The sequence below is a fragment of the Polyergus mexicanus genome, unplaced genomic scaffold, assembly GCF_030449975.1.
Source record: "Polyergus mexicanus isolate NDT 795.1 unplaced genomic scaffold, iyPolMexi1.0 SCAF_21, whole genome shotgun sequence".
In the NCBI taxonomy this organism is placed as follows: Eukaryota; Metazoa; Arthropoda; class Insecta; order Hymenoptera; family Formicidae; genus Polyergus; species Polyergus mexicanus.
This window is the reverse complement of record NW_027223341.1, coordinates 645,955-660,681: the sequence shown is the minus strand read 5'-3', so window position 1 is coordinate 660,681 and position 14,727 is coordinate 645,955. Positions and strand designations below refer to the sequence as shown.

General features: G+C 31.6%; 2 protein-coding genes across 7 annotated transcripts; one reads left to right on the top strand and one right to left on the bottom strand.

Annotated features, from left to right (window-relative positions):
* Nucleotides 1-292: 292 nt before the first annotated feature.
* Nucleotides 293-11,176, top strand: Erf1 (eukaryotic release factor 1). Of its 5 annotated transcripts, XR_011448227.1 has the most exons (12): nucleotides 293-572; nucleotides 807-1,092; nucleotides 1,410-1,585; nucleotides 1,784-1,911; nucleotides 1,998-2,148; nucleotides 2,278-2,468; nucleotides 2,607-2,736; nucleotides 2,853-3,073; nucleotides 3,204-3,351; nucleotides 3,819-3,929; nucleotides 6,403-6,421; nucleotides 7,261-7,349. XR_011448227.1 is itself a non-coding variant. In XM_070311935.1 (11 exons), exons 2-10 carry the CDS (start codon nucleotides 1,007-1,009, stop codon nucleotides 3,896-3,898), a joined length of 1,311 nt encoding a protein of 436 aa, XP_070168036.1. In that variant the 5' UTR covers nucleotides 293-572; nucleotides 807-1,006; the 3' UTR covers nucleotides 3,899-3,929; nucleotides 7,261-7,349. The 5 variants fall into 5 exon arrangements, 4 of the variants coding, with proteins under 4 accessions (XP_070168036.1, XP_070168035.1, XP_070168033.1 ...); XM_070311935.1 differs by lacking the exon at nucleotides 6,403-6,421; XM_070311934.1 differs by lacking the exons at nucleotides 6,403-6,421; nucleotides 7,261-7,349 and adding an exon at nucleotides 4,531-4,629.
* Nucleotides 10,909-14,339, bottom strand: Mcm10 (minichromosome maintenance 10 homolog). 2 transcript variants are annotated; one of them, XM_070311930.1, is made up of 2 exons: nucleotides 14,313-14,339; nucleotides 10,909-13,807 (listed from the first exon to the last, which is right to left on the bottom strand). In XM_070311930.1, the coding sequence occupies exon 2, from the start codon at nucleotides 13,795-13,797 to the stop codon at nucleotides 11,569-11,571; it is 2,229 nt and encodes a 742-aa protein (XP_070168031.1). In that variant the 5' UTR covers nucleotides 13,798-13,807; nucleotides 14,313-14,339; the 3' UTR covers nucleotides 10,909-11,568. The 2 variants fall into 2 exon arrangements, with proteins under 2 accessions (XP_070168031.1, XP_070168032.1); XM_070311931.1 differs by lacking the exon at nucleotides 14,313-14,339 and adding an exon at nucleotides 14,198-14,299.
* Nucleotides 14,340-14,727: the final 388 nt, after the last annotated feature.

The following is a 14,727-nucleotide window of genomic DNA, read 5'->3' as shown; positions in this document are numbered from 1 at the left end:
TCGTGGATCATTTGGAACGGAAGAATCAATTGGAAAGATCGTCTCCGCTCAGAATTATTTCTTTATCTTAATAACTTCGACCATAATGTCGCGTGTTTTTATATTTCGGAAAAAAATATAAAATCGCAATTTGCGATCAATCATGTATATATAACGTGTATTATTAAGTGTGCGATGCAAATTTGAATGCGTGGAAAACGCGCGACGAGTTTAATTGCGCGTTCGCAATTGTCGCTATCGCGATTCAATGCGTAGGCGACACAAGGCATAAGGTACAAGATACAAGGGGCGCGCTGATCAATGCGAACGCGACCTGCGGTCGAGTTACGCTCGTACGCGACTGGGCGGGCGGCCTCGAAATCTTTTCGTGCTTCCCATTTTCTCGTGGTGCGGCACGTCCACCGTGGTTCACTGACGTTTCCGCTGTGCCATCGCATGGCCGACGTATGCATTCCGAGGCTCGCGTGGTACTCGCTGTGTCACGAGCTGTGTCGCCGTTGAAGAAAGCCATCCCGCCGCACCGACATCCGCATCGGCGCACCTAATCACACCGTGTAACGATCTCCCGAAAAGTGAGTGAACAAAAGGAACAGCCGCGTGCGAAGGTGGCCGTTCTACAGCGCGTGCTTAAACGTTTAATGCCCGCGCGCGCGCGACATTGGGCGGAGAGAATGAACGGACGACCGCCCCTGCGTTGAATGGCTATGTCGACCACGTTTTGTCGTGGTTGATATAATCCGGTGCGAACTGGATCGGTGCGGTAACTCATAGCTATCTATAATATTCCGATCGTGTGATTTTCGTAGAGAGAAACCCATCGTTCCCGGCTTGGTCGACGCGCGGGCCACATTGCCTGCTCGTCACCGTTGTCGTTGTCGTCGTCGTCGTCTTCATCGTCATCGTACACCACCAACGGGCGAGCTAGAGTGCGCGCGACAGCGATAAATCCCCAGCATTGGGCACGTTGTAACGCTGCGACCACGCGTTCTCACGCAAACCAGCAGCGATGTCGAACGAGGAGACCTCCGCCGACCGCAATGTCGAGATCTGGAAGATCAAAAAGCTCATAAAGAGCCTCGAAATGGCCAGGGGGTAAGTAGGTCGGCGTCAACGTTGTCTTGTCTTACACTGTCAGCTGTTACCGTTGCGCGGGCCGCCCTGACATATGGCTTCTTGGAGCATGTGCTCGTTCGCCGTGCGCTGCGTTTAAACGCCGCGATCTTATTGCAACCGATATATGTGTTAACCTTTATTAATATAGTTATTTGTCAGAAATTCTTATATTGTAGAAAAAGTATGTAAGTCTCGTGTGATTAGGGCAATGGCTTACGTAAGAAGATTTCTCCATAGCAATCTTAATGATATTTAACAGCGTCTAGGTATTTTAAAACATATATATGTCTTTGCAGGAATGGTACAAGTATGATTTCATTAATCATACCTCCAAAGGACCAAATATCGAGAGTAAGCAAGATGCTGGCGGATGAATTTGGCACAGCATCGAATATTAAGTCACGTGTAAATAGATTATCTGTTTTGGGTGCAATCACATCGGTACAGCATAGGCTAAAGCTATATACTAAAGGTAATTATACTTTTCATTAATATTCAAATATATTTACTTATTAATACAATAGAGTATAAGAATTTAGTTTTATATACAGTTACAATATATATTTAATTCTTGCTAAATATAGGAAAATATGTTACATTTAAATCATTTATTATGTGTGCAATATTGCTATTTATGATTATTAATTATAAATATTAATATATTTTTTAGTGCCTCCAAATGGCCTGGTAATTTATTGTGGAACTATTGTAACGGAAGAAGGAAAAGAAAAGAAAGTCAACATTGATTTTGAACCTTTCAAGCCTATTAATACTTCTTTATATCTTTGTGATAATAAAGTATGTTTTGTAATATTCTGATATTTGCATATGTGTTCTGCTGTATTTATGCATGACTTTTGTATAAATTATATTGCATTTTGCAGTTTCATACAGAAGCACTCACGGCATTACTTGCTGATGATAACAAATTTGGTTTTATTGTTATGGATGGTAATGGAGCGTTGTTTGGCACGCTACAAGGCAATACGCGTGAAGTATTACATAAATTCACCGTGGATCTCCCCAAGAAGCATGGTATATGTGAAATATTCAAATACTGAGAAAAAAAATATTAAAATCATTTATTTTCATCATCGATTTTTCAAGAATCAATACAAGATGGATCGGATATATATCAGGTGTTGTAAAAATTATTAATTTTAGGCAGAGGAGGTCAATCTGCGCTGCGTTTTGCTCGATTACGTATGGAAAAGCGGCATAATTATGTTCGAAAAGTAGCTGAAGTTGCTACTCAATTATATATCACTAACGATAAACCTAATATCGCTGGATTGATTCTCGCGGGGAGTGCCGACTTCAAGACGGAACTTAGTCAATCTGATATGTTTGATCCAGTAAGCAATTTTTTTTTATTAATATGTTATCTTTAATTAATTTCTTAATGTATATTTATTTATATATGTAGCAAGATAAAAGTAGAGGTTGTTTTTTTTAATAATAATATTTTTTTTTTTTTTTTTTTTTTTTTCCAGAGATTGCAAGCTAAAGTTATAAAACTGGTTGATGTATCATATGGTGGCGAAAATGGTTTTAACCAAGCCATTGAGTTAGCAGCCGAATCTTTGCAAAATGTGAAGTTTATCCAAGAGAAAAAATTGATTGGTAAAGATATTATATACTAAATATATATAATAATGATATATAGTAATGATATATATGTATATATATATATATAATATATTCAATGTTGCATTATCATTAATTTCTTTTTTAATTAGGTCGTTATTTTGATGAAATTTCTCAAGAAACTGGAAAGTATTGTTTTGGCGTAGAAGATACATTAAGAGCCTTAGAATTAGGTAGTGTCGAAACTCTAATCTGTTGGGAGAATTTAGATATTCAACGATATGTTTTGAAAAATCATACAAACGCGGAAGAGAAAGTTTTGCACCTAACACCAGAACAAGAAAAGGATAAGACTCACTTCACAGATAAGGAGGTAAACATCCGAATATTGCTACAAGATAGAAATATAGTTTTTGATTACTTTACAAATTCTTTTTGAAATAAAGTATCTTATGTTTTTAAAATAAAGTATCTTATATGTCTTTTTGCTCCTATTTTCATAGAGCGGGGTAGAATTGGAACTAGTAGAATGTCAACCATTGCTTGAATGGCTCGCAAACAATTACAAGAGTTTTGGTGCTACCTTGGAAATTATCACCGACAAATCGCAGGAAGGATCCCAATTTGTCAGAGGTTTTGGCGGCATTGGAGGTGAGTCTCTTTTATACATATACTTATTATCATCGTTTGTAATTTCATAAGACACACACACACACACACACATATATATATTTCCCTTATGTACTGCAAAATGTATATATACACTAAAAGGTTACAAGAAAATAAAGCGCATAAGTGTAAAAGGATTGAAGAAAATAATAATAGTAGCAAGAAAAATTAAAACTAAAGAAAAGTATTAAAAACATTCTCATAAAACATTCTAACCAATATCGTGTAAATGTTAGGCTTTCTTTAGTGCAATTTGCACATTGACTTACTGTGAAACTTCATACACATTGACAAGTTATGGTGTAGTTGCGTTTTTTGGGTTCGCAATATCCTCAAAAGCCAATACAGATTAACGTTATGACGTTAGACACGAGCAAAGATTATTTTTGCATGGAAAGTAAATTTCATCTTACTGATATTAACTATGGAGTATATATGTTGATACATAGGAATCCTCCGCTACAAAGTTGATTTCCAGTCTCTGCAGGCTGATGAGCCTCTTGATGATGTTGACCTCGATGATTACTAATTTCATCCGTGAATTACTCAGAATCAACCAGGTAGCTCTTTCTGTCTTGCGTGCATTCATTTACATCTCGTGTATCATAGAACATATTATTTGCAAAGCTGGACAAATTTATCATTCGTTCATTTATTTTCAATTAATTTTGATTTCACTTCTGCATCATAAGTATTTAAAAATATATATAATATAAATAATTTAATAAAATTCAAATATAAATGGAATATATATTGGTATAGATCCCCGAATGCGTATAATTAGCCAAATTTCTTGTTAAAATATTATTTCTACTTATACATATAATCAAGCTTTATGCCAGACAAACTGCTTAATTCTTATTCTCTTTTTTATAATGTAAATATTGCTTTTCGTTAATAACATAGTGTTGCATAAGAAAGTTTAGCCTATTATAACTAATTATATAAGTATTTGATATTATATAAGTCTCTCTAAGATCTTTTCTCTCTATATATAAAAAATTATATACATTGATAGTATGAAAAAATAATATTTATAATTATTAAATATATATGTGTGCTTTTTGTGATTAATTTAAATATAAAGATAAATTTGTCCAAGAAAAATTCAGTTTATTCCATTGGGTTTCTCACTAAATAGTTTGTTTCTTTTTTGTGCAGATCTGTAGTGTATATATGCATATGTCTCTCTCAAAATAATTTTGGATGTGGTGATAGATGTTTTTAGTTCATGTTTATCAAGGGTATACTGTTTATTGTTTTCATAAATAAAAAAGAAGTCTGAAAACACCTTCGTTGGTTTTTTTTTTTTTTTTTTTTCTTTCTTGATGGTAAATGCAAATAAAGAAAATCTTGCATATATATTTACATATATCTATGAATAACTCTATGTTTATATACAGGGTGAGTTGAAATCTATCAGTTCCTCTATCCTATTTCTTATGCCGTGTCATTAGATCTGTACACTGTTAGTCTTATAATTGAAGTAGATGCAATACACAGTGGTTGATTCAATGGAAAGATAATATCTGCCTGATATCAAATATACAGTCACATTCTTTCATATTCATTAACCACATCTCATCTTTAAGCAGCAAAAGATATATAGTAACATCATATTCACAGAAAACTCGTGAACGAAAGGTCGTATACAGGAATGTTATAAACTGATTAATAACGCTTTTAAATGTCAATGTGAGCTTCTCTAGCCAGTGATGTTAGTAGTTTCATTATCATTACTAAAAATTAACTGTTCATTGTATATTGTCCCAACTTAAAAATATCGATATTTATCTCACTGATCAAGATGACTTTTTGAATATACAGCATCTTATACACATGTACACAATCTGATAATTCTTGATTCATCACTCATTAAGTATATGAATTATATAAGAGAGTTTTGCTGAATGGAAACACATGCAGTGTTCGTATATATATCTGATTTTCAACTCTCAAATCATATTTCTTTTATTATACTATAGTACATATTATAGTATATATTAAACATTTTGGTTTGCACGATATTCTTTATAATATTTACCATCAGTCCCTTCATACAAGTAAGATTCTGTATTATGCATTTGACATGATTCTGATATTATATTGTATTTTATTAATTTTGTTTTCTGCCATTTTTCTATACAGTATTTAAATATTTTGTCAGAATTTACTTTTATAATTATGCTATAGATATTGTATAGATTGGACTATATATACATTAATAATCGCGCATGTATATTCCTTCAATATAATTGTGTATTTCAGTCTCTGTGCTATTCCAAGTACGGATTTCATAATTTGAAATTTAACTTTAGTAATTTTTATAAATATGAAAATAATGTATGTGCTTAATGTAAAAAAATTATTACATTAATTATCTCAACTTTCTATTTAGAAATCTTATTTAAAGTATTGCTATTTTCATGAATATCAAAATATTATAAATTATAATTTATTATAAAATTTGTAATTTTAATGAATAGTTGAAGTAGTAAGATAGCAATCTACACTAGAGTTTTGAGATCATTATAGTCTTATGATAAATGTTAAATATTAAATCAAAAATTTATATCATAACTGAATATATTTTTATATCGATATACGCTTTATCCACGCTTATATACAATATAAAATAGAAAACCATAATTTAATATACAATCGGTTTTCAATACACATTTCCAATGATTACACCTGCATGTTATAATAAGAATTATAAAGGCTGAGTTTATTATCATAGATAATATATTCTATAATATATTAAATAAAAAATATATGCAATTAAAATTAAATACAAACATGAAAGTTTCCATATATATGAGAAACGAAAAATATTATTTCTGATAATGAACATAAGTATCATGTATTTATACATGATATTTACAAATATATTTATATGGTTCTCTCACACACATACACACACAGACATATATATATATAGCAATTGCTTAAAATAGTTTAATAAGTGTTTTAGAAACAATTTAAAAAATATTTAATATCTTCAAGTACTAATCGGCATTTTATTTTTATTAGCTTGCATATTGGGAAAAAGGTACAATATTTAATACCTTATTTTTATTAATATTATATAATTATATAATAAAAATTAAAAACTGATATTATCGACGTGCAGTCATAATATAGTTTACAATGTGATAAGTAATATTTTCTTTTATACATTTATTGATGTTTCGTTAATATTTTTATAATTTTATAGTACACACATAATTTTTCTTACACACAATGCACGTAGTTTTATGTTTTATTAATATTTATTCAAGTACTGATTTACGACAAATTTAATACGAGATTGCAAACTTTCGTTATTTACTTCTTTATAATCATTACAATCATCCTAAAACGTATAATGTTCTTTACATAGACATATAATATTAATTTATAACTCGCGCCTTCACACATAATGATATAATTTTTAATTTTATAATAAAATTTTCTACTAATCAGATTTCGTTTTTTCTGTCTATGAATAATGCTTTGAATTATAAATAGTTTTTTCTATCTGCTTTCTTTAAGTTTTATATATGTTTTACAAATTTTAGTGTTTTATTATATTACAAATGCAATAAAAAAGAACATTTCCTACTTAGAAAAACATTGTTAATAAAATGTCAATTTGATTTTATTTTATATAATTTAGCAGATTAATGCCTTAGACATTTATATGCTGTAAATTGTGTATTTTTAATTATTTATTTATATATATCTGCTTTTATTTATCTTGTTTCATTTTAGTATTTCAATTTTTTGCTATATATTTAATAATGAGTTTACGCGTATATAAAAGTATATTTTATTCTTTTAGCAAAGAAAATCTTTAAGCGAGAAATAGTCATTATGCAGCATGTATTTCTTAAAATATATATTTTTCAGGTATCTTGCGGTACAAGGTGGACTTTCAAAGTATGCAACTGGATGACATCGAAATCGATAGCTTTGATTTGGACGATTACTAAGTCCATAACTCAACCGATATTTAGTTATTTTAAACAAATAAAATCATTACAAGGCTTCAATGAGCAATAATTGGGTTTTTATTTATTTTGAAATGACAATAGTATTAACAATAAACAATATTTGGAACATTTCCGCACTTATTTGTGCTTCTTCAGCCAAAACATAAAAATTTAAACTCTTAATATATCATAGTAAGATAAGAAAATGGCAAGATCACGAGAGGCTATTTGTATAAGACAAAAACTTTATCTGTCGCAAATCTGCCGAAAGTCGACGATTTCTTTTTATTTCCTCCTTTTCCATATCACTCACTTCAAAAATTATGTTGATCAATAAGTGGTCAAATTTAAAATCAAGACGTGCATATAAAATGTGGAATCATATCATATGTGGTCCATAGAAAATCGATTTGAATCGTGTGGTCAAATAATTCATAGGAGGAGTCATAATTATGATGTCAAAATATAAAATATATTGGCGAATTGCGACAAAATTGGACAAAGCAAATAAATAATAAATTTATAATTAATAAAGAAAAATAAAAATTCACAAATATATATGTGTTAAAATTAGAATATAGCCTCTTGTGAGATAGTTTTGTGCGAACAGTTGGAGGTAAAGTCAGTTAGTTATTTTAGCTTTGGAAAAAGCTGGAGGGACATGAGTGTATGTTCTTTTTTGCATACTGTCCCAAGAGAGAAGCATAGACGGGCATGTTTCAAAATTTGTCATATGATGCAGTATGTACGATATCGTCACGAAATTATTGTCTAAAATTTATCAACCAGATCGTAAAATTCAATACATGAAAAAAAAAAGCACCAGCTGATATATGTGGTTATATAATTCATGTCTATGAAAGAAAAGGCAATTCGAAGACTGTGACACTTAATTAAGCCAGCTTGATACCTGCCTACTCTCATAACATTCACTACCTTCTATTACGATTTATGGTCCTTAATTATTCACACAGGGATTCGTTTAAACAATTATATTACACGCTCTACAGTGCCGAAATGTTGTATAATATATGATAATCCGGGTGTAATTTTATATTAAATTGATGTTTTTATCATCTTATCATAGATTTTACGAGGAATGAGTATTTGAACTACAAGAGCAACTGTATAGCATTATTTTGTTCAGATATAATCCTGGAAGAAGAGCTGTAATAAACTGATTATTATGAACATACATTGCGTATATTCTACACCGATTTGAAAAATTCATATTACAATAACGAAAAGAGTTCTGTAAATAGATGTCAATTTTTAAAAACGGCACAGTTGCCTTAGACATAAGTTGAGGTCGCGTACACGATCCACGGAGTAAATGAAGTATTTCCGTCTTATGCAGTGATACACACTTGTAAACATAAGGACAGATAATTCCTCGCAATTCTACATTGCTCCGTTGCTGGCTCTTGACTCTTACATTTTTGTACATTCACACAATTGTACATAAAAAATGCTTCGCAAAAGTATATTAAAGTAACTTTTTCATTGTTATAGTGGTGCACCTCAATAAAAAGAAAAATATTCCCCGCAATATTTAAATAGCAGTTATATTGGAGATATTACGAAATTTATTTTAACAATGTTAATTTAATTCGCTTATTCGTATAATGCCTTTGTAATTAACGATTCTATGTATGTATAAATGTGAAAAGAATGTAACGTGCAATTTTGGTGAAGTATCCTTTATGAAAGAATATTGTATAGAGAGCAAGGAGGAGCAACTGCTCAAAGAGTCACCTGACGAAAAATGTATCGTTAATGATGTATTTATATTATATCTGCGATATCATGCTGATGTACACCTTTCACAAAGACAAAAACAGACGCAGAAGAGAGCTTCATCAAAATAGAACGTTCGAGAGAGATCCAATTTTGCGATATGTGCACAACGAATTTCAAAGTGGCGCGATGGTTCGAATTTGTATCTGTGTATTATCTCTCAAGATACCCAGATGTTAATTACCGGCTTAACGTTTCTTTTCAAATTTTTATATGTGAACATCTCACTAGGAGTCTATAGATAGTTATTTATTTCTATACATTGGTGCGACTTCGTTTCTGCTTAAGCAGAATATCTGATTTAAGTATGCAAGCTAATAAATTAAGAACTCAATAAATATCAATTATTGAAAGTGAGTGAGAGAGAGAGAGATAGAGAGAGAGAATGAGAGCAAGAAACAGAAAGAGAGTAGGAAAAACTTTGTAATCTTTGTCTAAATGTAAAGGTACACGGAAATGTCATCCACGCCAGTTGCTTTAATAATCGAATCGATGACGTACTTAGATTATGGCTTGCTCTTCTGATCTCTGCAAGCATAATTGTATAATCCGCTAACAACATATTCGTCATTGATTATTTTATTCCCACGTGTTTTGTCAGTGAAATATGTCCTTCAATCGAAATTAATTTCCTTAACAGATTGATTAGATTTCATATCTGACAGCAATACGAGAACGTAATCGTAAAGTTTTTTAATCAGTCCAATTCTATATCATGGATATAATTTTATTATAATGCTTCACGCGTTTTCGTATATGATGTGTATCACGTTGGATTTGCGCTATCTTAAAATAAAGCTTGTTTTTGATGGATTACAAGCATATATAATATGGGATTATAGCTAAGGACCGGGAAAAAAATTTTCGTTGGTATTGCTGCTCATTTCCTGTGAGATCTATGCTCTGTCAGGTGATAAAAAGGAAGATTGAAATGATTTAAAAACATTCCATACACATGTATACACACATATACATGCATTAATGTGAAACGATGATAATAGTAAGAAAGATCGTTTATCAAAAGATTTTTTCAAAAGAAAACACAATATATAATTAATTTATTAATATAATTCCTCTTATGCGCATATATGAAAATTGTTTATTTATATACTTCATATTAATTTAATAATTTTTTGGCCCGCAATTAACGATTATGTATGTATATATAAAATATGACAGTTATGATAAATCGGTTATGACGTATTAAAAAAGATAAAATTTTTTGAAATTACAATAAATTAATTTTATTTCTAAATAATATTCCGAAGTTTATCGAATAATCATTATTTCTAATCTTCCTTTTTTCTCACGCATATTTTACTCGAAGTTTTATATACAAGGAAGAGAGTGTCACACACATTGTAATATAAAATGCCGAATAGAATTGTGGACAACCATAGGATATTAAACAGTATATGAGTGAAAAAATACAATCTATGTTTCTCATACAAACAAATAGTTATTAATGTCCGGAGTTATTATATTGACATAACACGTCGCGGAAAATCCAATTTATATTGTTTTTAAATGTATTATTGCATGTTATATAATATTGATCTATGGTAGCTTATGTCAATGCGGTGCTTTCGGATCCCAATTACAGTTCTTTATATTTAGAAATTTGCTGATGTCTCTATCTTTTTACACAGTTCGTATCTTTCTTGTATGAAGGAAAGGAACAGAGTACTCTTTTTCGCGAGGAGAAAAGGTACTTTTGTATGAGAAAGTTCTATCGAACGGGAATGAAAATAATAATTTTCAGCCTAAATATAATTCTCAAACGTAATTTAATGAAGCAAGTAATCGAAATGATAATGTTTTTTATACGATTATTGTGTACCTGGTTGTATATCAAAACGTTTCTGCTCGCTGTGTACATTTCGGACGGAGAGAATTCGATGTATTTCATTTCGGAAATGTGCAAGAGATACACTTTTAGAATTTCTTTATATTTGTACATTTTTCATAAAGTGAAAAAAAAAAGAAAAGAAAATTGATAATACTGACAATAAACAAAAGGATATCAAATGTTCTGTATTTGTAGATTCTAAGATATAAAATATGATATATAGGAGTAAGTATATCAGTCGCGGTAAGCAAGATTCACGTTGCTTTATTAATTTTAGCCGATAATAATTGATAATTTGATTCAAATAGTAAATTCGTGATCTACAAATTTTCTATATATTTTCACCATAGACAATTATCAAAAAATAATAGTTATAATGAATTAATATATCTTGGCAACAATATCGTAGCATATTCCAACACTGCTTCTAATTTCTGTGTTCTATACAAACATTTTATCGCTAGTGTATATAACTCAGTTTATATCTTGATCAATCATCTCTACACTTTTTTACATTTTACTAGATAAATTAATTACAATTAATTAATTTAACAAGAGTATTAACGGAAATTGAATTTATTAATCTTCATCCGGAGCGAGAAGATTGAGATTCGCGTCTTTCATGATCGAACCTAGGAATTTCTCTTCACCGCCGCGTATCGACAGAGTTTCTGTGGCGATAACGGTCTTCCTTTCATCCATCATTGCCGCCCTGGCCCAATTCGAACTGTTGCATTTGCTACAGCTATGCGATGGCATACGATTTAAACTGATAGTCCGGTTGCCACAATCGGCGCATTTGAAGAATCTTTTAATAGCGTCGATCACACGCAATGGATGTCTTTGTTCCTTACACATGTCCGATGCCGAGAAGGCCGTGTACTTACATATTGCGCATCTTACAGCTTTACAATTGACCTTGAAAGTGTTCATCATCTTTTCTTCCATCTTTTCTTTTACTTCTAACTTTTCAAAATACTTCTCCTTTTCTTCGTCATAGGATTTTTCAATCAAATCTGTATGTGAAGATTTGACTTCTAGAATCTCTTTGAATTTGTCATTTATATTTATCTTTTTTGTATTCCGTTCTTCTTTCTCATCATTTTCCCTCTGACGTTTCGCATTTTTATTGAGCTTCTCTTTTGGACTTATATGTATCTGATTGGGATCCTTTGCTTTGATTTTCCCATGCTCCTGCACCCATTTGATTGCGTTTATCTTGGCGGTACGAATTTGTTGCTTGGTGATAGGTTCGGAGAAATCTATCGTACTTTGATTACATCCCGCTCCCAGACGCGGGGTTGAAGACAAAGAGGCCAGACTAATCTTCTTATCTACATGATTGCTTTTAGGTTTGCTTGGCGTATAATTACTTTCTTTGGATTGCACTGGACTGGAACACAGAACTGGTCCATTGGGCGTTGATTGTACTATTACTTGCTTCGAGGGTTGCCAGCCTCTCAATTTATTGAGTCGTTCGAAATCTTTCCTCGATTGTTTGTTTGTCAGTTCTACAGTTACCTTTTTCTTCTTAGCATCCACATTGATCTCTGGTTTCAAATCGCTTTTCGTTTTTTTAATATCATTGCTCGAAGTGGTTTCGGATAATAATTCCAAACGAGCACGGTCCTTCTCGTATAGCTTCTCATTGCGTTTGGCCAGCACTGGTACGAACGGCGCCATGCCATTGTAAGGCTTTCGTGCACCAGTTTGCCTGTTCATGTGTTTTAACGCATCTCCAGTGAATCCATATGCATTGTTGCTCGATTGTAGGTCTGCTCGTCGCGCACATTTTTTATATTCCTGCTTAACGTGATAGACACAGTACTCGCATCGACTTATGTTTATAATCGCAGTGCATGGATCGCCATTTTTTTTGATCGATTTGCACTTACCCATATCCTTGGATCTACCAAAAACCATGAGTTTCTGAGGATTGTCGATCGATAGAGTTGCTTGGTCGATGTTGTCTTTATTCTCAAGTACGTTTGGGTTGAGGATACCTATCACATTGCCAGTGATTGTTTTCCATAACTGCTTATAGGCATTACTGAATAGAAAGATAGATACAGTCTTCAAATCGTCGGACAAATCGCTTATTTTCCAGATGCAGTAAGAAGTTCCCTTCTGCGAGGTTCTTGTAACTGATTTATTGATTAATACACCGGCAATTACCCAATCATTATGCATATTATCAGAAACAATGTGATTCTTTACTCTTGATACTGTTACAGCTATCTTGTCTTTCATGCGTTCTTTCAATTCAGCAGAAGATATGAGAGGACTAATTATTCTTATTCCAAAGAAGGGATCACTATACACATCCTTTGTAATACTATTGTTTTTGATATCCTTTATGGTATTATTAAAATCAAAAGTCTTATTTTTATTATTAAAAATATTAATACTTTGTTGTAATTTTGCAGGTTGTTCAGTCTTCAAAGAAGAGTGCTCTTTTAACAATTGCTTTAATTCACGTCCATAATTGGAATACTTTTGCTCCTCAAAATAACGCCTATCTTCATCATCCGAGGAGTCAAGCTTGTCATCATAAGATCCATTGGTAATTTTATCATTAACTGATTTATCCTCATTATTTATATTAGAAGACTTAGAATCTAAGAAGTTAAACTGCAATTCTGTTAAAGTCTTCTTCGGTTCAAGTGACTTAGATTGCTGAGACTGTTTAGATTGTTCAGGATATTCAGATTGCTTAATATCATTCTCTTCAACGCCTGTCTCTTCAATATTGTTTGATATGAGATTATTCAAGATATCCAGATCAGAATCACTGTTTTCATGCTCCATATTTCAAATCCTGTAAAAAGAGGTAAATATATATTTAATATATCCATAAGTATATTCTGAGATTAAATCCTTATAAATTATATTTAAGTTAATTAGAGTAAAATCATATTTATACATATCTATAGAAATAAAGCAGTGTCAAATAGTTAATCAACTAATGATCATTATAAGTGGCATTATATGTTGCTTATAATATTAAATTTGTATAATTATATATAAAAATATTTATACATAGAGAATATTATAACTTGGGAATAAAAAAAAAATTTGTTAATAAGAATTGAAAGTCATTGATTGATCAGCTGGCTTCTATGCTAATAGATTATAGATGCCTGACCAACCTTGCTTTTATATTATTTTATATTACTTTACAATACTAAGAATTTGATAAAAGTATTACTTGCTACTATCAAAAGAATCATTTACGCGTGAATGTTTCTGAATCACAAGTATTCACACATTATTCAACAATTTTCATAAACAATAACACTGTGTATATATGTACAGCTATTTACACGTTGTATACATGCTCGCCAATTTACCCGCCAATTTTCAGTAAATAATGCAAGGCATAAACATATAATATACATAGACGGGCCTATTCTGCGATGAAGGGAGAAAGGATACAACGGGTGGTTTAAAACACTATCCACCAATCACAAGCATGTAGCCGAACCGAGTCTACCCGAAAGGAACCGAAGAAGATCCGAATTGAACAAGATGCATTTCTCTTATATCTTATCTGTCCTATGTATTTTCTATGATCTATGATATATTATTTGCGCAGGCGTATTGAATTATTTGTTGCTCCGACTGATTCGATATATCGAGAATCGCAGTATCGCATTTAGATTTTGAATCGCGGTCGATCTAGGTCAATCTCGCGTCACGGCAAACCACAGAATTCGTATATTCGAATCGTTCCGTATA